At 30.9% G+C, this 25,698-nt stretch overlaps 5 protein-coding genes and 1 long non-coding RNA gene across 6 annotated transcripts; all 6 read right to left on the bottom strand.

Moving 5' to 3' along the window:
- Positions 1–1,529: 1,529 nt before the first annotated feature.
- Positions 1,530–3,964, bottom strand: LOC109608920 (delta-like protein C). Its single transcript, XM_020025478.2, has 6 exons — positions 3,649–3,964; positions 2,930–3,227; positions 2,674–2,865; positions 2,274–2,334; positions 1,947–2,077; positions 1,530–1,890 (listed from the first exon to the last, which is right to left on the bottom strand). Exons 1-6 carry the CDS (start codon positions 3,739–3,741, stop codon positions 1,613–1,615), a joined length of 1,053 nt encoding a protein of 350 aa, XP_019881037.2. The 5' UTR covers positions 3,742–3,964; the 3' UTR covers positions 1,530–1,612.
- Positions 3,965–4,210: 246 nt separating this feature from the next.
- LOC109608897 (uncharacterized) lies at positions 4,211–13,722 on the bottom strand. The gene is made up of 14 exons (XM_049969973.1): positions 13,429–13,722; positions 13,184–13,364; positions 12,848–12,962; positions 9,680–9,929; positions 9,471–9,623; positions 9,141–9,365; positions 8,686–8,863; positions 7,470–7,639; positions 6,568–6,763; positions 6,389–6,503; positions 6,084–6,333; positions 5,663–5,818; positions 5,385–5,606; positions 4,211–4,595 (listed from the first exon to the last, which is right to left on the bottom strand). Exons 1-14 carry the CDS (start codon positions 13,576–13,578, stop codon positions 4,431–4,433), a joined length of 2,526 nt encoding a protein of 841 aa, XP_049825930.1. The 5' UTR covers positions 13,579–13,722; the 3' UTR covers positions 4,211–4,430.
- A 291-nt stretch (positions 13,723–14,013) lies between these two features.
- On the bottom strand, positions 14,014–15,613 carry LOC109608933 (lipase 1). The gene is made up of 7 exons (XM_020025495.2): positions 15,458–15,613; positions 15,220–15,403; positions 15,038–15,155; positions 14,747–14,981; positions 14,570–14,701; positions 14,310–14,513; positions 14,014–14,221 (listed from the first exon to the last, which is right to left on the bottom strand). The coding sequence occupies exons 1-7, from the start codon at positions 15,599–15,601 to the stop codon at positions 14,075–14,077; spliced, it is 1,164 nt and encodes a 387-aa protein (XP_019881054.2). The 5' UTR covers positions 15,602–15,613; the 3' UTR covers positions 14,014–14,074.
- A 1,178-nt stretch (positions 15,614–16,791) lies between these two features.
- Positions 16,792–17,992, bottom strand: LOC126266311 (uncharacterized). Its single transcript, XR_007548729.1, has 4 exons — positions 17,954–17,992; positions 17,229–17,896; positions 17,046–17,177; positions 16,792–16,992 (listed from the first exon to the last, which is right to left on the bottom strand). It is a non-coding gene; the product is annotated as an uncharacterized LOC126266311 (long non-coding RNA).
- A 496-nt stretch (positions 17,993–18,488) lies between these two features.
- LOC109608924 (tear acid lipase-like protein) lies at positions 18,489–20,040 on the bottom strand. The gene is made up of 7 exons (XM_020025483.2): positions 19,915–20,040; positions 19,684–19,867; positions 19,506–19,623; positions 19,218–19,452; positions 19,034–19,168; positions 18,774–18,977; positions 18,489–18,720 (listed from the first exon to the last, which is right to left on the bottom strand). Exons 1-7 carry the CDS (start codon positions 19,921–19,923, stop codon positions 18,535–18,537), a joined length of 1,071 nt encoding a protein of 356 aa, XP_019881042.1. The 5' UTR covers positions 19,924–20,040; the 3' UTR covers positions 18,489–18,534.
- Positions 20,041–20,417: 377 nt separating this feature from the next.
- Positions 20,418–22,379, bottom strand: LOC109608932 (zinc finger protein 512B). The gene is made up of 3 exons (XM_020025494.2): positions 22,232–22,379; positions 20,960–21,218; positions 20,418–20,900 (listed from the first exon to the last, which is right to left on the bottom strand). Exons 1-3 carry the CDS (start codon positions 22,328–22,330, stop codon positions 20,509–20,511), a joined length of 750 nt encoding a protein of 249 aa, XP_019881053.2. The 5' UTR covers positions 22,331–22,379; the 3' UTR covers positions 20,418–20,508.
- Positions 22,380–25,698: the final 3,319 nt, after the last annotated feature.

Genomic DNA, 25,698 nt, shown 5'->3' with positions numbered 1-25,698 from the left:
AATTATGAGAACCTACATCTACTTTAATATTATATTCTGATCTTGCTCATTGCAATAATAGAAATAAATTTCGAATCTGTCATGTACAAAAAATCAAAAAGGAAAATGTACGAATGTACAAAACATTTTTTCGTTGTACCGGACATCATAAATAAGTTTTTCAACAAATTACTTTCGGTTTTACCCGACAACGACTCCGGTAAAGTGTTACATTAAATGTACTTAAGTTCACAATATGCATGCATTAAACCATTCAATTTAAATTGTAGCTTTAAGTAAGGATATTTACTTTGAGGGCCATTTGCAATTATACAATATTTGTGATTTGGATGGTTTATTCGTTCACTAAACAATGAATTTTCATTCTGGTAATCTGTCGATTTGCGATATTTTGCGTCCTTTCACTTGGGTGTGTTAAATGCATGAAGATCATTACATGCTCTGTTCTCAATACTTTCCATTGTGTTATGCAAATAAGGATGTTGGACGACTTTTGAATATAAAGCAGCTTTTATTACGTTTTCTTTTTCAGGAAATAGACACCAAAACAATTTATTTAAATCTTCAATCAACTTTATTTTTTTATTTATCTATTTTTTCTCCTTTTAAATTAAACTTTTATGCGTACATTATTAAATTAAACAGATAATTAAAACACTTTAATTAAGTGGCTACTGGCATAAATTCGTCTATTAAAATGGTTCAATTCAATTTTAATTGGAGTATCCCTTCACCTGAGCAATCGTTAAAAAACAACAGCTATTAACATTATAGGTAGGAATAACATTGACATATCGATTTATTGCAAAGGATTCTTTAAAAGGACGCACAAACTACAATGCGGCCAACACAAGCAATCTCTTAAATTGATCAGAATTCGCTTGGAACACGAGTTTGCTCAATATTGATACCAGTCACATTCACATTCTGCAACTCTGTTGATGCGAAATGTATTTAAAGTTTACGACTTTGAAATAAAGTAAATTAATTGGTTGTGAAAAAAAGTATTTATTATAAATTTACTGATTAACTTTTAAAATATTTTTAACTACCATTTTATCTATTTAATGAATCAAATTTACATTCTGATTAATGTAATTTGTCTGATGTTGAATTGTTAAATTATCGATAACAATGCACAACAAACAATAATTGTATAAGTTTCTCACATTGCACTGAAAACTACAAATCTATTTATATCTTTTATTGAGAACAATGCATACTGTTGTGTCTAATGGTACTTAATTTAAACAAATATGGAAGAAATTTATTTGTAAGCTGTAGTTCACGAGTATGCTATTAAAACAATAATCCTGCAAGTATATTTCAACTATCAATTCGTTTCCAGTTTTAAAAACATTAACTTAACTAACTCATTTGTTCTCATCATTGGCTCACTAATAACAATTAATCAGCTAAATGTTATTTTAATATTGCATCTGTTAGAGAAAACTTAATAAAACTAGTAATTCATAAATAATCATGATATATACAATATATTGAACATAAATAAAAACAGTCAAGCCACATCTAGATTAACATAGTTTAAGAAACAATAAATAAAATAATTAAATAAATAACTATAATTAAATATTGAGCAAATATAAATTATTTACACTGTCTCATTATCAATGGAAGATTCAGTAGTTTCAGTTGTAGCTTCAACTTCCTCCGAATCTAAAGACTCCGTTGTAGCAACAGTTGTAAGATTTGTAGTTTTCGCAGTTGTCGTCTTAGGCTTAATTGTTGTCGATATTTCAGAATGTTCGCAGTTCTTTCCATATGTTCCCTCTCTGCACAGGCATTTGTAACTTCCTTCTTCCTGAATTAAGGAGATACATTTCGCTCCGTTTTGGCAGATGTTCGGATTGTTCTCACAATAATTCAATTCTATGAAACAGTTAAAGTATGAGTTATAAGTTTATAATTTTTGATTATTCATTTACCTTCGTCGCAGAGCATTCCCCCCCAACCCTTTTTGCAGTTACATTCCCAAGGTCGATGACAAGTGCCATTTACACATCCAGGATATGGGAAACATTTCTCACAATTCTTACCCCACCATCCAACTTTGCACCTGGAATAGACTTCTATTAAGAAATGATTGTAAATCGATGATTTAAGTGCGAAGCAGTGACCATTGATATTATACGAATTATCGAGTACACCCAAACCATTTTCCACGTCGTTTTACCTCGTTCCAGTTTTGCAGGCACATGTCGATCGATTATATTTTTCTTATTAATTTAATGTCTGAATCGATTATGACTCACCTACATTCGCCCGGCTTCCTACAATAACCCCTTTCTTTATGACAGCTCTTCGAACAAATAGCTAAAAAAAATATCGAAAATTAGAAATGAATTATAAAGCGTGAAATTAACTGAGAAAAAATCCAGATGTCAAACACTTGATGGGTAACACTTGTTAATGCCGCCTGTTGAAAGGTATCATTACGATAGAAAATGTATATTGTAAGTGTCTTGGTTTATTCATTGTGACGATCAATTCTCCTAAAACATGTTATTAAATGGAAGAATTGAGAATTGATTGTGGTGCAGGATAATCTGTGTTAAATAAAATATGCTCTGAATAATTTACTTGTGAATAATGTGGTTATAATAGTTCTTTAATAGCCTTCTTTTATTGCACAGGAAAAAGTAAAGGACATACGTGTTTGGCATAGGATTCCGGTATATCCTCTGTGGCATTTACATTCCAGGGGCTTATCGCAATATCCGTGTTGACATCCGGGCAATACTTGGCAGTCCCTACAAGTTTTTCCAGCCCAACCAAGTCTGCATTTGCATTCACCAGGCACGTCGCAGTATCCCCTTGTCGAGTGGCAATCCTTGTTGCATGTCGCTGAAAAAATTTAATATGTCTAATTATTCAAAGTCTCAAAATAGACGAGTAGTATAATACTTACGTTCGGAACAGAAGAGACCGTCCCATCCCTCTTTGCAAATACATTCGAAACTGACGTTACAATATCCATGCTGGCATCCAGGTAGGGGAATGCACTTATTACACTTGTCTCCGTAGTATCCCAATCTGCAGAGACACTCACCCGGCTTGTTGCAATAGCCCTGGAACGGGTCACATCCCGGTCGACATTTGGGTACATCACAAAGATCGCCCGTCCAACCCGGAAGGCATTTTATTTCGCCGTCGTCGGTGCATATGTAATGGGAGTGTTCATTTTGGGACGTAGGAATTTCGCATGCCTTCAAACAAACCAATTTGATTATACATGTAAGGCCATCTCTTATTGTTTATTGAAGAAAAACCTATAGAATTCAATAATAAATGTTTGAATAAATAAATGAATAGATTTCGTTAATTTTCGTTCTATTTAAAACAATTTTTAATTATTTTTAATACAATCTTTTAAAATATTTTAATTGATATTGAATGATTGTGTTCTGTAAATTATTATTTAAGTAACATAACTTTTTTATTTTTTTCTTTAATTTCAAATTTGAAATTTATGTAATTCAATTTCATAATTAAATTAGTTCATTTAAATACTAAAAACTATTATATTCAGTTCTTGTGAAATCTTTAACAATATTACATATACTGTCAAGTATATATGTTATAGAAAGTTCACTGACCTATTCCACCAAATACATGTAATTCACCTACTTGTTTCTTCCACTTGGGCACATATTTCGCAGGAACGACGTAAGGTATCACCACAAAGAGCACGATAACACCAAACCAGACAACACGACTCATGCTAGACACCCATAAATAATTCGATCGAATTTCAACAAATTTTAATCAAGATAATCGAATAATAAGCGTTTTTGTGTGTTGTAGACGAAGATTTGACCGTGAACTTCGGTTGAAGATGCGTTGACTGAGGCTTGGCCTAGAAATGATACCCGGTTGTGGAAGTAACTGTTGTGTGATGACGACGACGGACTCTACATACTATATATTAATTCTTGGTATCGTGTATCAGTATTTTTATTTTTATTGTATAATCATTTAATTTAAATCCACAGTTACACACAAATTGGTCTAAAATAATATCAATTATGCATTTGTGAGTATTTATTGTATTTTAATATGGTAAAAGTAATTACACACATAAATTAACAGGAAAAAATAATTAATTAAAATAATCAGAACAGGCTCTGAAATTAATTATAAAGAGTGTCCAGAATCATGAATTTAACTAAAAATAATTAGTAGAGTATCAGAAGGAACCATATTTTAAGCAGACAAACGGTTTAACGTTTCTTAATAATTATGTAATATTATTTTTTAAAACAATAAACTAAACATAATGATTGGTCCAATAAATAACGAAATCTACATAAAAAATTCTACACAGATGTTATGATTGAATGGACTAGTCATTTGACTAAAAAATTAAGTACTTTATTGACATTGAAAGTTTTAAATTGCATTCGTATTCCTCAAGACTCCACAACTTTTGCAATCACTCTCAGTAAATCGTCGTAAACTACTTCTTTGGCGTGTCTACCGAACACGAAGTCAATGTGATTAAAGTTCCTACGGTTGATCTTACGAATTCCATACTTCACTCTGTCTGGTAAATTTCTGTACAGATTCCAAGCATCCTGCAAATTAAAAAAAAAATGTTTGTAGACTTTTTATTATTTATAATATAGTTCAGATTTGTATATTATATGAATTGTTGCATGTTATTTTATCTTAGTTTTGTTATTTTGTGCGATAAAAGTAATATCTGGTCTGGATATACAAATTAGTTGTTCCCTTTCTACCCCAGATATGAAAGTCTAAACAAGTAAAACCAGAAATTTCTAAACTAAACCAAGTTTTTGAAGACCTCCTATGGCTTTTAAATAGATTTTAGATTTAATTTAGTTATTTTTATTAATAATTTAAAAGTTTTTTTATTATTTATAGTATTACTATAATTATTACTTATTATGCTAATCGCCTGTTATCAACAATAATATTTCAGGGAGTGGAAAAATAGCTCTTACCTCATAAATCTCCAGTCACACTTTTCTCATATCTTACAAATGATATCAATACAATATTTATGTTATTAAAATATGAGATAAGCTTATGGTACCAATTAGCATTTAATTAAGTTAATACTAATTAAAGACAACCATACCTTTCATTTCATCGATAGAATAAACAACATTTATTATTAATTGTGATTATGCTGGTGCATTTGCAACAATAAAACAGGAGGGCAAATTGTGATACCATTGTGTTTCATAAACTTATTGATGAGAATATTTATTATTTAAACAATTAATCTAAATACTATTGTAGGTTTAATTAATCTGACAATTATAGAAAATTTATTCTTTCTCATAATGAATGAGATTAAAGTTCAAGAATAAGAAAAGTAATTAAAAGTTAATAAATACCGCTTCAGTTGTAGCCCAATCCTGAGTACTAAAGACCACATAAACCGGCACTTTCAACTTTTGCAAATCATAAATGGGTGGTGTTCTGGTTCCGTAAACTTTTTTATTCAACGCTTGATAATTATATTTTCTAAAGTTTCCCAACACCAAATCAGCAGCGTGGTTCAGGATTTTCAGAGACGTACCCCCTGGCAATTGATTGAAGTACACGGGAATAATTTCCTAAAATTAAAACATTGATTTCGGCTAATTAAAACAAGTGTTTTAATTATTATTACCGGTCCTAAATCTGTGTTTGGTCCATAGAACATGTTATACAGCTGTAGACAGAACTGCATGAGTGGTGGCGACTCGAGACACATGGTTCTAACAGCTCTCCTCAATTCTGAGGATTGGGAAACAATTCTGGTCATTTCCAGTCTCCTCACTGTATCCTAAATATATTGATATTTATTGTTATTAATCAAATAAATGGAGCAACTAAAAGACTGTTTTAAACAATAAGTATTAATATTGTTAATGATTGTGGCCGATTTCAAAATACAACTTTATTTTATTTATAGTATTGGCCATTGCAAAATATCTTAAACTTGCGGGTTGTATATATATTTTATTACGAAACATTAATAGTTGTTAAGTGTGTGTAACAAACAAACTACTGAACTTTACTAATTAAATGCTAATTTGATTCATACTTACCACGATCCAGTCTCCGTAGGGAGCAGCCATTTTATACGGCGATATCATATTACCGAGGGAATAAGCAGGTGATAAAAGAATGAGAAGTTTTAAATTGTTTTTTGCGTCGGTTGGGAATTCTGCGCCGTACATTAAAGCCAAAGAAGTTCCCAGTGAATGTCCGATGTAGATTATTTTCTCCTTGCGGCCAGTTGCTTCTCGAATGGTGTGGAAAATTGCAGGAAAGTCGTACGAAACTATTTCATCCATCCTAACGTAAGACAAATCAATAAGTTTGTTTAAATTGTAATAACAAATCTACTTACGAATGATCCCAATATTCTTCACTCCTTATATTCAAATACATGTGGTCCTCAGAGTAATTGTTTGCTCTGTAATTCCCCAACCAGACATCATATCCCTGATCTGCCAGTAAGAAGCCTAAAATTTCAGAAAATAATTACATAAACTATGTAAGAGAAAAAGACATTTTAAAATATTTGACCTATAGACTTCTTCCCAAGTCCAATAAAATTGGCGCAAGTGGATACCAAACCATGTTGTAGATACACAGGATGAATTCTAGCATTTGGATCGTCCAGTTTATTACTGGGTATTCTGAATAGTGTCAATATGAAGCCGTCTTGTGTTCTCGCTTTGTATTCTATAACTTTGTACCCCATTGCTTGTATCAGTTGCGGCTAAAACAAACTAAAGATATTTTGCAAACAAAAATATTTAAATTATAACTAAAATACACTTAGTTTTTAATTATAGATTAATATTTATAATAATCTTTTATTTTATCATTTCAAGCTGTAGTAAAACTATTTAATTAACTATATTTAATCCAAAATTGTTTATTTTCAGTTAAGAAACAACCTGTAATTATGAGTAAATTATATAGTTGTTTGTAATGGTTTATGAAGATATTTTTGAATTGTTAAAACAATTATTTTCATCATAAAGTTATTATTAGTTTTACCAAACTGGAGAATGGATTTTAAATAATTGAAATTGTATTCAAGGAATTTAAAAACCACATAAGTGAAGGTTGTACTGATGAAATGAAAGGAAGAAAATGCATATGCATTTTGCACGGAAGTAAAAATATATAATTAAACAAGCAGTGAGATTAAACTGATTTTTTTAACACAATTTAATTTTAAGCCAAAATAATTATGATATTAAATTAATAATTTTGTTAAATGCAGTTTTTAACGAATACTAATTGGAAGTTCTAAAATAAACAATAAGAAAATACTCATTTATTTATACTAGTTTTAACATAAGAGCATCTCTTTAATTAAATATTGAAAAATTTATTTTTCAAAATATTTAAAAAGAAACATTTGCTATAACAATGACTGAGATGAAATGAAAATGTGTGAAAAGGGCAGTACTTACCACATCGAGATCTGCTGAGATGTCATACCAACAATTGGAATTGTTCTTCACCGTGTAATAATCCTTAAAAGTTGGACACACATTCCTGTCGTTGGCTTCTGCAGGAAGAGTCCAGCAAAGGACAAAACACAACACGACAATCAGCCTTATCATGTTACCGCAACTGAGGCCTATTTACATTTCGAATACAAATATTTATTAAATGTGTATTTAAGACAATCGGAGTCCTTGACATGGGTACGGTATATATAACAAGGATACAGCAGGTTGTACTTGCGCTTACTCACAGGAAAAATCGCATTGTGGTTACTTAATCTCAATGAGAGCAGCATAAATCTTGCAATTTAATTGGTGGTTTACAAATCGGTCGATTTGAGGTGTTAAAATGTGTGTAAAATATTACGGTATGTGGAAACTGGGTTTTACGCAGTTACAAATTTAAAAATTTACAGATATTCTACAATTTATAATTTTTTTAAAAAATTAATAAATTTAAATTTCTCATTAACAGGAGAATTAACTTATTTTAAAACACATACTATACAACATTGTGAAATTGTGAAGATAAATTGTATTTAAATTTATTTAATATATAATATATTGAAAATTAAATTCATCATTTTAGACGTTAGGATTATAGTTTTTATTTGTGTTTTACTTTAATTAATTTTTTGAATTAATAAAATGATATTTAAATTGTAAATTTAATTGTTTAATTATACAAATATTATATTATTATTTGTAAGAAAAAATGAGGAAGTAAATTATCAATAGCATAATATCAATATTTGTAAAAGTCGAATTGCATTTTCATAACGTATTCATATCATTTAAATCCGGTTAATATATAATACAATGCATTCTTTTTGAAACCGTCGTTAGGCCTTGTATAAATAAATGAATAACTATTATCTTTTCTCTGAATAATTCTAATAAACATTTTTTGTAAAAGTTAACCGCATTGAACAACTCTAACCGTGCATTAGTGATATATTGTTATAAATATTTATATATTCCGATATTAATTTATTCCTTTTATTGAAAACGAATTCAATCTCATAAAAATCTGTTGTGTAATCGTAATATTAATTTATTTGCGTATAAAATACTAAATTTATAAACTAAAAGCAACCAATTACATATTTACATTGTTGCACCTAATAAAATAAATATAATACAAAATATACAAAAAGCACATATTCAAATTAAACAGTTCAAAACATTGTTTTCGATTCGTCCAAAAATTTATCAATCATGTTTAACAAAGGTTCAGCCACTAATTTTCTTGAATTTCTTCCAAATAAGAAGTCGAAATGATTGAAATTCAATTGTTTGATTTCGATTCTACCATATCTGACGTTTCGTGGAAGTGACTCATATAAAAGCATCGCATCCTGAAAAATAAATACTTGTTATGAATCAATTTATGGAAAAACAATCTTTTTAAAAAATATATAAAATTTTTTAAGAGGAACATTTGTGATAGCAGAACAATGTTTGAAAATGAATGATTGACATTCAAGTTTTTGTTTATTAGTAGTGAAATTAATTGATTAAATTAATTGTAATTGTGGTAATTTAATTAAGTATATTTTCTAGTGTCGATTTATTTATGGAATAATTATTAACATACTCGTTAAGAATTATTTATAAATATTATTTTGTACTTACTTCTTTAGTTGTTGCCCAATCGTGTGATGAATACACGAGTATGACCGGCACCTGAATGTTGGTAACATTGTACGTTGGTGGTTCCTCACTGCCATACTGAAACATATTCCTGCCCGACCCATAATCGTACTTTCTGAATCTTCCTCTCACTGCTTCTGCAAGATATGTCATGGTTTTGAACGATGTTCCTGACGGCAACTGATTGAACAGCACAGGAATTGTTTCCTAAAATTAAGAAATTTTGAATGAGAATAAAAAAGTTAAGTTTGGTCTGTAAGAGTCAATTTCAAATACAACATCTATTTGTATTCATTCTTACCAATAACTTACTGGAGCAATTTGTGTGAATGGTCCCAAAAAGAGATTCAGGAGATTCAAACAAACCAGCATCAAAGGTGGAGATGCCAAACAAGTCGGTCGTGTTAGTCTGCTGGAGTGTCCTCTGGAGATTACTTGCACTACGTTTAGTGCATTCGAGAACCTCTATAAAACAAAAATCGTTGTTCCTTCCGTAATTTAATATTCGCATAATCACTCACAAGAGCTGTCATCATTAGTGGAAACAATAAGCGGTAAGGGGATCTCATGTGTGTCAGCTTGTAAGCTGGCGATATCCATATGAACAGTTGAACAGTTCGCCTGGCATGATCCGGATGTTCGGAGGAGTACATTATGGCTGCGGTCGTGCCGAGAGAGTGTCCTACGTAAATTATTTTACCGCGATGTCCTGAGTGATATGACACAAGCTGAAGCATCGTAGGCACGTCAATAAGCGCTATTTCGTCGACACTGAAAAGCACAGCACACATTTTGACAATGCTAATTTATTATTTACCAACTACTTCAATACAAGAGGGCCACTCTTTGTTAATGATTTGTTGTGTTTTTTTATAAAAGTGTAACATAATTTCAAATTAAAAGTTTGTAAAGGAAATTTAATATCAAAACTGATTTTACATCGTAACGGACAAGATTGATTATCTATCAAAAATTTTATTTAACAAGTTAAAAAACCACCAAAAATAGAAAAAAAAAAGTGTTTCAAATAGCTCCATGCAACAACATTTCAAACAAACGTACGTCAAAAATAAAACTAGTGCTCAATCGTTAAATGAATTAATATTCATTTGATAACAATGTTAGCTGGCTTTACCGCGATTAAAAATAGACAATACAACATTTTTTATTTCGTTATGTTGTTGTTACTTTTTGGATTTTATTCAAATTGTTGTTAGTTTGTGTGAATTAATAAATATCACGTTGGTTATTTTATGCGAATGCGTTACACAGATTGATCTTAATGCGCAAAATAAAACTAGATCTGCCGTTTAACGAGGGAAAGTGAATTTCTCTCCATCAGACATGTTTCCGAAAAGGCCGGCATCAAAATAATTATTAATACGATGCCAAACAATTTGTTCCTTTTGCTATTGGGAAATTATGAATAGTTAACCAAGATAGAAAACAACTCAAGAAAAATCTCCCTAGTTGAAGGTTATTAACAAGGTTTCTATTTATTTATTCGTGCGTTGTAGTATACGTATGTGTAAAATTCATGAAAGTTGTACCCATATACAAAAATACGTAAATGTCAACGCGCGTTTATTAAACTAATTGGTGATATGAATATGCGTGCAATTTTCATCCATTACCCACTTTTGTAATATTGTTATTTTATTTATTTCATTTTTCGGATGAAATGACCATTATGAATTTATTTTAATTGCTTTTATAAATTATTCAAAGCAATGAAAATCGTTTAGTCTTTTACATTAGAATGTTGAAACAATTTAAGTGCGTGCCACAGTTGCTGCATGTTGATTAAATAAAAAAATATTATAGAAACATGTGATTTATTACGTTAAAGATTAATTAAATGATCTTTTGGAGGGATAATAAATTTACTAGGAATTAAATGATATAATCTTAGATCTAAGTTGCAAAGCAGTAACATAAATCTACAAGATCTGCAGGAAATAATAAAACTTGAAAAGATTCGGTTCAAAAAATACGGTTTGTGTTGGTGAACGTTTACAATCTAGTGTTGCATTTTTATGCAATCTGAATGGTAATATTATTAATATATATAATTCAATTGAAATTACAATTTGTACATATACCATACGTGTTTATCTATTCTGTATATCTATAATCTGTGTAAAGAATAAAGAATAATGATTTCCCAATAATAGTAGCAAAGGTGAAATAATATAAATTTAATAAATTATCGTTTAGTGTATCAATATTATTAAATATTGCAAACTATATATTAATACATGAACCTGTTAATTAATGAATCGATAATAATAATAATATGCATGAAACGGTACGTGTTACGAATATTAGATGTTTGTTGACATCAGTTGACATTTGCTTGTGTAACTTAAGGCTAAATTCCTCACAAGGATAACTGAATATAGATAGATATAGATAACTTTTAATTGTTAATTGCATCTAGTAAATAATTTTAATTAATTTTTTGAAAACTGTTTTAACCCATGTTGAATTATCGATTTTTTTATATAGTTTTTTACATATTATTTTAAATTTATTATATTATTATACATTATAGTAATAATTAATAAAATAATAATTATTATTAAGTTTAGATAAGTGAAAATATATATTTTATTTAAATAAAAAAAATGTATTAAATATGACGTAACAATTATATTTACGATAAATTTCGAGATTTTATTACTAAAATTAAGTTATGCCAAACGAATACCGTTTAATCCTATTGAATTTTAAGAGAGATATCATGTACGACAGACATAGTAAATATCAGGAAATGCTTCGTAGTGGACATCTTTTACTGTCTCTGTCATACATGATGTCTCTGTCAAAATTCAGTAGGACTAAGGCTTTCTAATCGGTATAGAAAAATGTAAGATCTGATTTCGTTCCTTGTAGGCCAACACATATACTAAATTATAAATTATATAAATTATAAATAAAATCAATAAATTTCCAACAACAAACAAAAATTAATATTATTTCCGAAGGAGTGATATTTGTCTGATGTTATGCATTCAACTGTGAGGAGAACGGACAGTAGCCATTTTTCATTGGGATTAAGCAATATTATACTATTCTATTAAAACACAAAATGAGGAAACCAGTCGTTAATTTTTTCTCTATCTTTGATCTACTTTCTTAATGCATTTTTCTAATAACGCGAAAAATTTGCAACAGTTCCACCTAAAGTGACTTTCTATCGATCTACCGATATGTTGGGAATCGTCGTCCAGTAGTTAGCCATTAAACTTTTGTCTGATAATAATTACAATTTATACTTAGCACACTTTCAATTTTATAACAGATTTATTTTAAAAAAAGAAGTTACACTAACCAGATCTTGTTAAAACACTACTATTAAAGAGATCATAGGATAACTTTGTACAAATTTATCAATTTTGTTGCATAACAATTTAATGCCAGTATTTAGTAAGATGAAAATAAATAAAACGTAATAAATGAGGTCAATCAATTTTATTAATTTACCAATTACCAATGTATTTTAAATATTGTACTGATGTATTAATAAAAAATAATTTAACAAAAATATGAATTATTTTAGTTTATTTGATAGATTTAAGATCTCAACTGAGTCAGAATTCCGATTTAAAAGCCTTTTCCGTATATTGATACTAAGATATTACCGTACAATAATCATTTAACGAGTATTATGAAGTTACTAAACATACCCATAGTTCCAATAATCCTTCATGGTAACATTGAGATAAGTATGTCCTTCTGAGTATTCAGTGCCGCGATAATTTCCCAGCCAGACATCGTAGCCTGCGTCAGCGAGGAGAAAGGCTGGAAAAAGAGCAAAAGAAAAGCCACAGTGTTAAGTTCGTTCTTGTCCGTTAAACAGACGATATTTTTCATACGACTTTCATAGTATTAACATTCTTGATGATGTAAAAAATAAGCACGATCAATAAATTATAAGTATTGTTTACTGAATGGAAAAGGTGAAAGAACGCTCTAATTAATTTGTCCTTTTTTACAACAAATAGTGTTGAGTGGATTCTTACCCAAAGAACTTCGTCCTAAACCTACGTAAATTCCCGACGAGCTCTGGACACCATGCAACATAAACACTGGAGGTTTTTTCAAATTGACGCTAGGAATTCGAAAGACTGTCAAAATATAGCCGTCCCTTGTTTTTACTTTGTATTCCATGAAAGGGTACCCTGATTTTTTAATTATATCTGGCTAAAAATTCACATTATTGTCAATGCCAATATTATATTTACTTATGTTGAAAATAGGTACTTACAACTTTAGAGTCGGCCGCAAAATTATACCAACAATTCGAATTGTTCAGCACATTGAGATAGTCGAAAAAAGTCGGACAAACGTTATTTTCATAAACAGCATTCGTCAAATGCACGAACATAAACAGAAGAGCCACATGTAAGGATGTCATAACTCTTATGGCACGAAATGAGTAACAACAGGCGTTCACTATTACCGCTCTTGAATTTCACTGAATATATCAACAGGTCCGCTCGTACTTTCTTCCGTTTTCGGTTTCTAGTCGCCCCGGCTTATAGCCACTGAAAAAACGAACAACGTATAACGTTCGTTATACGTTCATTCATGAATCGGTTTGACCGAAATGAACCCTTTTAATAGTTTTTCCTATTACGCAACTGAATGGGGAAACATGGAAAACTAATTGTGAAGCGTCACTCCACTCAACTATGAATGTTGATGAAGATGTTTGAAAAGGATTTCAAGGCTAGGCTAGGTGGTTTTAATTGTTGTTGAATCGAACGACTTTAACCTCGACATTGGATATAAACAAAAACGAATATTATTCATTTTATTCTTAATTACTAATATTATTTATAAGTTTTTAAGATCTATAGTAATTAGACGATATTTCTTTATCCCAATGAACCAGAAATGTTACACGTATTCTAAGAAAAATTATTACATAGACTTAGTAGCAATGGATGTAGTGTAGTTGTAGTATCACTAGCGTCTAGGAAATTCTTATGGTTGTAACCAGATATCTGGTAACGTCCACATCCATTAGAAAGCTCGTTAATAAGCCGTATGGTATTCTAAAACAATTCATATTTTATCTGAACTTATATATATATATATATATATATATATATATATATATATATAATTACTTATTGATCTTACATTACTCGGAACAACTAGATCATTTTCCCCATATAATATAGCTACGAGAACTTTCAGTGCACTTAGGTTGTAATAATTAAGGTCCGAGAGAGGGTCATAAAGTAATTTGGCAAATGCATCTGTGATAATTATTTGCGTAAACTGTTTTAGACAATTGCAACTGGAATTACCATAGTCGTAAACTTCACTCCACGGTACCGTACTCTGAAATATAAATGATTGATAGAAGTATAACAGTAATTATATTTTTACTGTTTTACCCAATCAGTTTTTGAAGATGGCCCATAGAATGTTTGCAATGTTTCTTCTTGTGATAACATTGTTAGACAGTTGGGTGAATAGCCTGAAAATGGCATACTAACTCCACAATTACTAGTAACTTCTAGAACAAACTAAAATAACCATAGCACGCTATAACTTGAACATGAAACACTCACTTGTGCAACTGGAACAGTATATGATAAGGTGGTTAATGAAGTACCCTTCAAATAAATGGCAGGAGCACAGAAAACCATTCCGAGAACGTAATCTTGATACGAAGGGTTTTCAATTAAGAACATAGAAGATACTGCACAGCCCATAGAATATGCTACTACGACAAATGATTTATTGCATTTAATAATCGCTTGATCAAAGGCTGCTTTCACATCATATTCAGCTAGTGTGTCCAAACTGAAATCAGAAAATGTGGGAGGCTATCAAAAGATTTAGTAAATATTTGATATTACCAATACTCATTAAATTTAGGGTCATCCGAATTCATATAAATATTGGTACTTGACTCTGGGTCTGAATTTCTATAAGTTGGTAACATAACTGTATATCCGTCTTGGATTAAAGGATATGCTAAAATTATCAATCAATCAAACATTGATTCCTCGATTGTTGATAAAAAAACGATGACGCTTACCAAGAGAATTTTCTCCAACAGAGATGAAACTAAGACGGCTATTGAACAGGCCAGGAAACATTATTGCATATTTATCAGATTGTTGAGGACCCTTATATGCCATAAGCATACTTTGTTGGAAGCCATCTTCAGTCACGTATATTATTTCTTCTACAGTACATCCCCATGACTCTAAAATTTCTTGCTAAAATTCACATTAAAAAACAAAAGGTTTTTTTATTGTCTACAATTATTGTACTTTTGTCATCATTGGGGCGTTGCGACATGTACCACTAATATTGGTACAGTAATCTGGATAATTATCACATATTTTTATAGCCTCACTTTTAACTGCACTAATTTTAAAGAAATATAAAATGCCAAAAATTATTGGCAAATGCATTTTAACTGTGTTGCATTTTAACTGTGTACAACAATTAGCTATATATACAATTTTTTTGGCTGTAAAAATATGTTTTGTTTTTTGCAGTTGTTGTTTGAATACATTTAGATAGTATATCTTTTATAGAGAATGCAACACATACACAAAAACAAAAAACAACAACATGTTTATATAATTCGGCTTTAACGAATAATAGCCCAAAATGGTGTAATAATAAAATATTGTTTTTTATCCTGATTAGTTCTTGAAAACAGTTTAATTCTTAATACCAACATTATTATCATTATCAAATATAAATTTATGCACAACACCTTATTGAGCAACTTATTGAGCAAGCATTAATTAAAGTGTTCTCGGCGGTTCCCTGACAGAGCTACACCTCCTTAACCGTCATCTCCTGTTCGAGAGTCATTCCTGGTAGGTACTTCCACTAATTTTACTAATTATCATCCTCAGATTGGATTTGTTCTTCCGAACCCAGTTGACAGGGGGCTGGCATCTTTGTCAGTCCCACGTCTTCTGATTCAGCATACCCCGTATATGCAAATATACGTTCTTTTCCCCCATGTATGATTTATCATACATGGTAAACACTATGGCCATGATCTTCGGATCGGTGCCCGGAGAGGGGTTTTTAAACTTTCCCCTCTTTGTCCCCCAAACAAAAAAAAACCCAAGTACCATATGCAACCCATCGTACCACACGCGTTTCGCTTGAATCCTCCGATATATTTATAAATACATTTTAATAAATTGAACAATATGATATTCTTAGACGTTTATATTTGAATATATAACAATATATGTATATTTATACTTTCTAACAGTACTTGTTTATAATAATGGTTGCCTATATCAATCAAATCAAAGTAGTAACTGTTGTTTAAATTCTTAAAATTTTATAACAAAATATTGGATAAACTGATTCCTTGGGGTGTTGTTGTCATGGTGGTTGTATATTGTGAACCATCAGTATCGCAAATTCCTTGAAACAAATTATTACATTTTCTTATTAATATCGGGTGTAGTGCAGTTGGAGTATCATTAGCATTTAGAAAGCAAATGTGATTATAATCAGATATCGGGTACCATCCACATACTTTAGGAAGCTCGCTGTAAAGCCGTATTTGATTAAAAAACAAATCTTATTTTATTTGAGTTTGGTGTATAATTATTTTTTATTTTACATTTATTGGAACTAGTTGATCAGTTGTGCCAGATATTATCGTTATACTAACATTTAATTTATTCAGATCATAATAGTTTGGAGGAGAATTTAGGTCATTTCTGTATTTAATCAAAGCTACGAATTGTATAATTTGATTATAATGTTTTAAAACTGTACAACAAGTTCCGCCATAATTGTAAGTCTCACTGTATGGAACTGTGCTCTAAAAAGATAAATAATAAAATTAAAATGGGTTGCAAAGTTTTTCCGTTTTACCCAGTCGACTTGGGAAGTTGGTCCAAATATTGTTTGTAATCCTTGCTCTTCGGCTAACATTGTTAAACAATCGGAAGTACCAGCAGAAAATGGTAAATTTACTCCACAATTACTCGTAACTTGCAAAGCTATCTAAAAGTGATCGTAACTAGGGTAATGACAATTTAAACATGGAACACTCACTTGTGCAACTGGAACAGTATATGATAGGGTGGTTAACGAAGAACCCTGCAAATAAATACCGGGCGCACAAAATACCATACCAAGAACATTATTCTGATATGTGGGATTGTCAATTAAAAACATAGAAGAGACAGCACAGCCCATCGAATATGCTATTACAATAAATTGCTTATTGATTGTAATCACTTGGTCAAAAGCTGATTTCACATCATACTGAGCTATTGTATCTAAGCTGAAACTCAATATTGTCATATATAATTATAAAATATTTGTATCAATGAATCGAATCGAAATCGAAAATTATCACAATACCTGTAATTATTAAAGTTCGGGTCACTTGAATCCATATAAATATTAGTACTTGACTCTGGTTCGGCATTTCTGTACGTCGGTAACATAACTGTGTATCCGTTTTGCAATAAAGGATACGCTAAAATTAGTGTAACCCTTAATTCTAGATTGTTACTACTAAATGAGTACTTGCCAAGAGAATTTTCTTCAACCGATATGAAACTATAACGACATGTAAATATACCCAAAAACAACATTACTGCTTTACTGGTTCTTTGGGTACCCTTATATGCAATAATCATATTTTGTACGAAGCCATCTTGTGTCACGTACGTTAATTCTTCCGCAGTACATCCCCACGACTCCAAAATTTCTTGCTACGATTTATGACATTATAAAAAAGTACATTATTTTAGTGTTCATAATTACTGTACTTTTGTCATAGTTGGAACGTTGCGACATGTACCACTAATATTAGTACAATAATCTGGATAATTATTGCATATTTCTATATTGTCACTTAAAATTACACAAATTTTACAGAAATATATTATGACAAGAACTATTGGAATATACATTGTAACTGTGTTGTTCATATATACAACAATCAGCTTTATATGTATGATGTAATCGTACCACTAATATTAGTACAATAATCTGGATAATTATTGCATATTTCTATATTGTCACTTAAAATTACACAAATTTTACAGAAATATATTATGACAAGAACTATTGGAATATACATTGTAACTGTGTTGTTCATATATACAACAATCAGCTTTATATGTATGATGTAATCGTGTTTTTGGAATTGTAAAATATGTTTTTTTGAATTTAATAAATATATTTAGATTATATAGAAACATTTTTTTTTTCAAAAAAATCACCGTAATTTATTATAATTTACTCTTAATTTGAATCATAATTGTCAAATTATGTTTTACAATGTTGTATTTATTTCAAAATTTACTCATATCCAAGTCATAAATAAATATTTTATTTTTTATATATATTAAGGATTATAATCGGAATCTGAAGCATCGCAGATTTCATCAAAGATTTGATTGACTTTTTTCATAAACCGGGGATGGAATTCGGTTGGAGTGTTCTCTGCATTGATCTGGCCAACATGATTGTACCCTTCCAAGTAATAAAGACCACATTTTTTCGGAAATTCACCATAAGCCTTTTTTTGAGCCTAAAAATCATGTCTGATTTATAATATGTACGAGACTAATTGTGTTCACTTACATTCGAAGGTATCAAACGATCATTTAAAGAAGTGAAGAAGACAACAGGCAGCTTTATATTAGATAAAAGGTAGGGATCATCAGGTGAAAATATGTCTTTTTTCAATCTACCAAATACATTACTCAACATAATTTGTTTAAATTGTGAGATAACGTTACAACTTGTGCTTCCCCAATTTAATGCTTGAGTTATGGATAGAGTATTCTGGAAATTGTAAATCACTTTCTGAAATAATAATAATCAGAAATCAGATTGTTTACCCAATTTTCTAAAGTCGTTGGCCCAAAGATTAATTGTCCTCCGTATTCCTTGGCAGCCATGATCACACAGTTGGATGAGAACATTTTTACAAATGAAAAGCGAATTTCACAAGTGGTAAATGTTTCCAATATGGCCTAAATATATAACATAGTCAAAATGAAATCAATATCAATTTACATTCACCTTTCCAAAGACATACAGCGAAGAAACAGCCTGTAAAGACGAATCATGCAAGTATATGGCGGGAGAGATGTACACTAGACCGATGATATTTTTTTGGTAATCGATATTTCGGGACAAGAACATAGAAGACACTCCACCACCCATGGAGTAGCCTAGAACTACAAATTTGTTTTTAGTAATTTCATAGGTCTTTTCGAGGATGGCTTTCACATCGTTATCTGCTATGTCATCCATACTAAAAAAAAATATCTCATGTTTGTGTGGTTAAAGTGTCATAATTATATTTACCTAAAATTATAAAACCGTTTGGTGTGTTCCGCAAAATTTAAATTATATTTGCAATCGTCTTCACAGCCTCTAAAGCAAGGAAGTAGAACACCATAATTTGCCTCCAGCAATGGACGGGCTAAAATTATTAAATTCTTGAGTCCAATTCATTTCGAATTAAATAATTATGTTCAATTACCAACTGAGTTTTGACCATTATCCACAAAGGACCAACGTGTCATAAAAAGTCCAAGTAAAAGAACAATGTTCTTTTTTGGTGCGACATTGCCTTTGTACACATACGTGATTTTGTTGACGTAACCATCTGATGTTGTATAGTTGTACTCCGTTGATGTGTAGTTTAAATATTGTAAATAGTCGCTCTAAAATAAAATGTTTAATTATGTACTCACATAAGTGAGATACTCACAATTGTCATGGTATCAATAGGATCATTGTGACAAGATGAACCATGTAGGCAGTACTGTAATTGGGTCGGACAAACTATTACAGTACCTCCATAATTCAAGTACAGGAGACCTAAAATAAATTGTAAGCAAATTATAGACAAATTCATGTTTAAAGTAAACTTATACTTCGTAATTATCTTTCTTATATTAGCTTTTTATCAGGTCGGTTATTTTAATTAGAATTTTTTAAATATTTAAAAACGTTGTTAAGTAATATTGGAAATAATAGTGCCATATTATTTAACTATTATTAGAACAAAGTAATTGTTTGGTTTGTTTAATTTATCTTTTAATTTAAATTAATACTTTAATTTTATCCTTATTTTTATATACATATATATATAGGTAAAGTATATAGTATTTATGAGAATATTCAAATTTTTTACCTTATTTCAGCCTGTTTTTTTTTTGATTTTTTACTATTTTAAAACTGTATAATTGAAAATAAAAATAATAAAATAGGTGATTTATTAAACATTTATTTAATAAATTTCTCTTAATTTACATATTCTACTCATACATTCTTAATCCCTGAAATGAAAACCTCAAAGTTTTCACCAGAGACCACCATGTGCAGAGATTAACTTCGTCGCTACCGGTACGGGGTGCGCAACTGGTACTCCGACCGGTTTCAACACTGGTACTGGATGGGGTACAGCCACCGGCACACCAACGGGTTTCGGTACTGGCACGGCAATGGGCTGTGGTACCGGTACGGCAACGGGACGATCTACTGGGACGGCCACCGGTCTATCGATCGGTACTGGAACTGGGTGTGGGACGGAAACTGGAATCGGTCTGTCGACTGGCACAGTCACTCTGACGGGCAGTGGTACAGGAACTGGTCTGTCGACAGGAACGGGGACGGGCTGTGGCACTGGGACTCCTATGTTTCTGGTCAGCGTCGTGTGAGTGTGGGTATGGGTACCCAAATCAATAGCTCCGCCTGAAAAACCATATTGAATATTCTGCGTTAACTCTCCTATTCTCCTTCAGTTAACTTACCAACTACGGCTCCACCCAATCCTACACCCACACCAAGCGGAGCGCCGACAGCGCCGATGGCACCGACACCCAATGGAGCACCAATGGCCAAACCGTCGGCTAGTCCTACTCCTCCAAGTCCGTGTCCGGCGATCCCCAAACCAAGAAGACCACGTTTGTCCACCTTCTTGGTCTCCTTCACCTCTTTCACCTCCTTGACTTCCTTTTTTTCACTGCCTGGCATCGCCAGTGCGACACCCACCATCAAACACATGCACATCTAAAAAATAATTCAATTTAATTACTTCTCGAATATGTCGCAACGCTTTCATTAATTATTAAATTGCTCTAATATTCCCGTTTAAAAATGGTAAATGAACCGTCGTAAATTAAATAATTCATGTTGGTAACCAGTTGCACTTGAACGTGCCGCATATTTGCATCGAATGCGACTAGCAGTGTCGCAAACACCCTATCTAGGTCGAATATGTGAGATTGCAGGACGAAATACTTTTCCTTTATTCCTTTATAAGGACATGCTCAACAGGAAATTTTTATACTAAGCTAAATCGACAGAAGCCGATACTTTATTATTATTAATGGGGTTGGGCAATTGAAATATGTGCACTATCGTGTTGAAATATTATTTGTACTTTTATATTCTGTTAAGTGCCACTTCCATTTCTTTTTATATTTAAAATTATCAATAATTTATGAATGTAATATATAAATATAATTTAAAATAATGGCGAATGCGTCGCAGTTAAGCTTTTACAATCTTTATTTAAGAAGTATAAAGTGGTAACAAAAATAAAAAGAGTATATTGATTAAAGGTGTAGTAATTAGAAGCAATTACCAAATATCAAATTCCGAAATTAACAACAAAAACTAAAGATCAATATGTCTAGACAAAATGTTTAGATCAAATGTAAACTAGATATTATTTTGATAGTTTTGCTCAAGTTGTACAATAAATTAAATTTAACGTTAATGGCATACTAAAATATTGAATGCATTTAGTATCGAATAAACGAGAAAAATAAGCGGTATAATTTTAAGTCGTCGATAATTTAAATATTTAAAGTATTGTGAATAATTTAACAGAAAATTGCAGTAAAGATTAGATAGTATATTAGAATTTTATGGAACTATGTAATTGTGGAAAAATCATTAAAACGTATGTATTGTAGTAATTAACAAATTAAAAATTATATTGCATATGGAAGATAATTCTTTCTAGCTTACACTCATGTCTAATTGAGCGTAGTGTTTTAATTACACTTGGTACGTACCAGGAATTTCATATTGGAAGTAGAGAAGCACTGATCTGTGACACAGGGTGAAACTGAAACCTGAACTTTGAGGATAACTATATAATAACGTGTCAGCATCCCCCACTAATACGCTCTTGCATAAAGTCCTGTTCAGGGATATTGATAATGAGTACTTTCTCTGGCGATTGCCGGGCACAACCTTATTGATTTGATTCATGCCATTGTTTACGTTCCAAAATACGTTATTCACGTTATCAATGGCTTCTTCTTTACAGATTCGTGCTTCGTATATGTTAATTAATAAAACCAAATTCGGCGGTTTAAAAATCAATTGAACAAGATTTCAGTCAAAGCTCTTATTGGGTGTACACTGTCAAGGTTGAAAGATTTAATTAATTATATAAACAAACTCATTAATTGGATATTAATAAAATTTTTATAAAAGAAAATAAAAAGATATTGTTTAGATGTTTAGTAAACCTAAAATTGAATTATTAAATTTAAATATTGGAGGAGTTGCGTTCTTTCAACGAATAAGTCGCGTACCAATTATGGAATTAAAAAATAAAATACTTGATAATAAATACATGTTGTATTATACTTAAATGATTTAAAAACCAAAAATTAAAATATATTTATATTTTATATAATAAGAAAAATTTGCTTCATACAAAGTATTATATTAAAATTAAATTAAAACACAATCTTTTTCTATTTCAGCTACCTTGAACTCGGGATGAAATAAAAACATAAATATGTATTTAATAATAAAATGATTTGTTTGCATATTCCGTGTTTCCAGCGAGTGTACCCTATTGCACGTCACATGTAACATTAATTGATATTTACAGTTGATCTGAATAGGATGTGGATAGATAATAATAAATTCCAAGAAATAATGAAAAGTGAATTGTCACATTTCATAATGTATGCAAACAATGTGTCGGGGTGTTGTCCTCACGGCTAACAATTACGTGGCACGTTTTTCTACAACTGACAACTGACAATTGACCATAACTATTATTTTATTAGACTAACCGATCGTTTATGCGTTGCAGAAATTTAGATAAAATCTGGAAAAACATGTTGGACTGATGTATTCATTATTGTTACGGTCATTTGGACAATAATATTAATGGTAATATAGATTGTTTTAAATAAATACCCACTTGTAGCTGCCAGTAAAATTTTACATATGTATACTTACATAAGAAACGAACGAAGTGTGTCTATTGGAGGAAGGTGTATATCACACTTTATATACGTGCTATAACTTACAACTGATATACGATAATCATTGAATGGATTGATTTACTTAGTCACATTAGAAATTTGATTCGTTCTAGTTTACTATTTTTTTGATAAACTCACAAAGAGAAAAACAAAAATGAAATGAAAATTTAATGTAAACTTAACACCTGATTTTTAACTAAGCAATTTTAATATTAACTTGTATGTTATAATTACTATAAGGACTAACAACAATAAAATAATGAAAATAAAAATATTTACACCTAAATATTTCAATGACCGTGGAAAGGTTTTCAAGGTAATCTTTCTATTTTAATTTAATCAACAAATGTATTGTTATACATGAGATAATGACGTTACTAGAAAATATGCATATAATTATTTTAACTAACAGTTTACAAGTATTTTACTTTTCTACAATTTGAACAAATTGGACCAATTTCAGTCCAATCAGTCCAGGGAGTTTTGTTAATTCAATTTAACATAACTTTATAGAGCATTTTATTCATAAAATTTGGAATAAATTTTCAACAATTCAAACTGAATTTGATAGTTTTATTAATGAGACGGGTGAAATTAAATTAAAACATTTGGAATTGTAGCTACTTTTTTTATACATTTGATATGTATTTTCTTAATCACCTTTCTGGTAAGAGTGTCTATCCTAACCAGTTGTTACACAAAGAGCTAATATTGTCCATTTCTGTAGTGCTATTGATTTCGACGAGAATTAGTAACATGAATCACAAACCGAAGCCCAGTTTAGCCGGCGTCTCCATTTTCAATTTAGGAACGCGATCTGAGTTTCGTAACGAAAACTGCTGAAACAGGTTGATACGTTTCAGGAAGTGGTTGCGTTCCATAATTCAGAAATGTAAAACACACCGTGTGACATAACCTCGTAAACGTAGAAACTTGGAAAGAACGGTAGGTATGTTACTGTAACAATATCAAGTGCACCCATAAATAACACTGTTGGTACGGTACGGTTGGTTTACTTTCATCGGTTTCTAACAATAGATTTTTCACCAATTCCAATGATCTACATCTAGACAATCCTAGCCGTACGCTTTATTAATTGTGTTCAGGTTGGGTAGGTGTTAATAGGCCAATTAGGTGCAAATATCTTTCGTGGCTTAAGGGAATGCTTATTGGCCGGAAAGATATTATTTGATTCGTTCAATTTTTAAGAGTAAACGAATTGGTTCTCCTGACTCTCTATAATACTTAATATCGCCGTTTACTGATTTGCTTTAATAATTTACGCGGTTTAAATAGACAAATGTAACAAGAACAGACCTTCAAAACTTGAATAATTAAGCTCTTTGCGTCACTCCTTTCCCACTATCATGGGTCACCCTGTATAGTCTGTTTGGGCCAATTATTTAATTAACAGTTTGATGTTTATGGAGTGAGTGAAATGGCGAAACGCATCGTCAATAAAAATGTCACTTGCTGTAAAAACTCGACGGTTTATTTCCTTGATTCCAGTTCATTGCGAAATTGGAATATTGGCAACTTCTTACGCACGTTAACATCTAATAGACCTTTATTAGTATTTGTTTACGTGTGTAATCTCAATTTAACGAAGAAATTTGCTGACCCAAATTCCGAACTGAAATACATATAATAATTATTAATTTCGATTGGAACTGTTTCAAGTTTAGGTAAATTGAAATGTAATTCATTGCACTTGATATATATTTAGTATGTAAATTTGATTTCACAACGAATTAATGGGAGTGGCGTTGGTAATGAACAATTAAATAGTATTAATTAGAGCATTGTTAAGTTATTTTAATTTCTGCGTAAGCAATGGCCTTCGAGGAATTGATCTAAATATATTATAATGTCACAATAATTTTGTTTTATTTATTAATAATAATTTATTCGTATGCTAAAAACTTGATCTCGAAATGAAAAGTTAGTCTTCAAACTGATTTTCATATCCATGTACTATCGCGTTCATAAGTGGTCTGCCACTTCAATGACGTCAGGCCGTAAACGGTCACATTCAGTATTACCGTGCACTGCCGACTCGATGTGGTGGGGAGTCGCCACTGCCGAGACGGCAGATACAGAATGTGACCGTTTACGGCCTGACGTCATTGAAGTGGCAGACCACTTATGAACGCGATAGTACATAGACATTACTTACAAGTAAAAAATGAATAACTGAAATAATATTCGTATAATTATTATTGAAGCAGTCATGGTATCAGTTGAAAAATATT

This window comes from Aethina tumida, chromosome 7 (assembly GCF_024364675.1).
Source record: "Aethina tumida isolate Nest 87 chromosome 7, icAetTumi1.1, whole genome shotgun sequence".
Lineage (NCBI taxonomy): Eukaryota > Metazoa > Arthropoda > Insecta > Coleoptera > Nitidulidae > Aethina > Aethina tumida.
The sequence above is the reverse complement of the archived record's forward strand: the minus strand, read 5'-3'. Positions and strand labels throughout refer to the sequence as shown.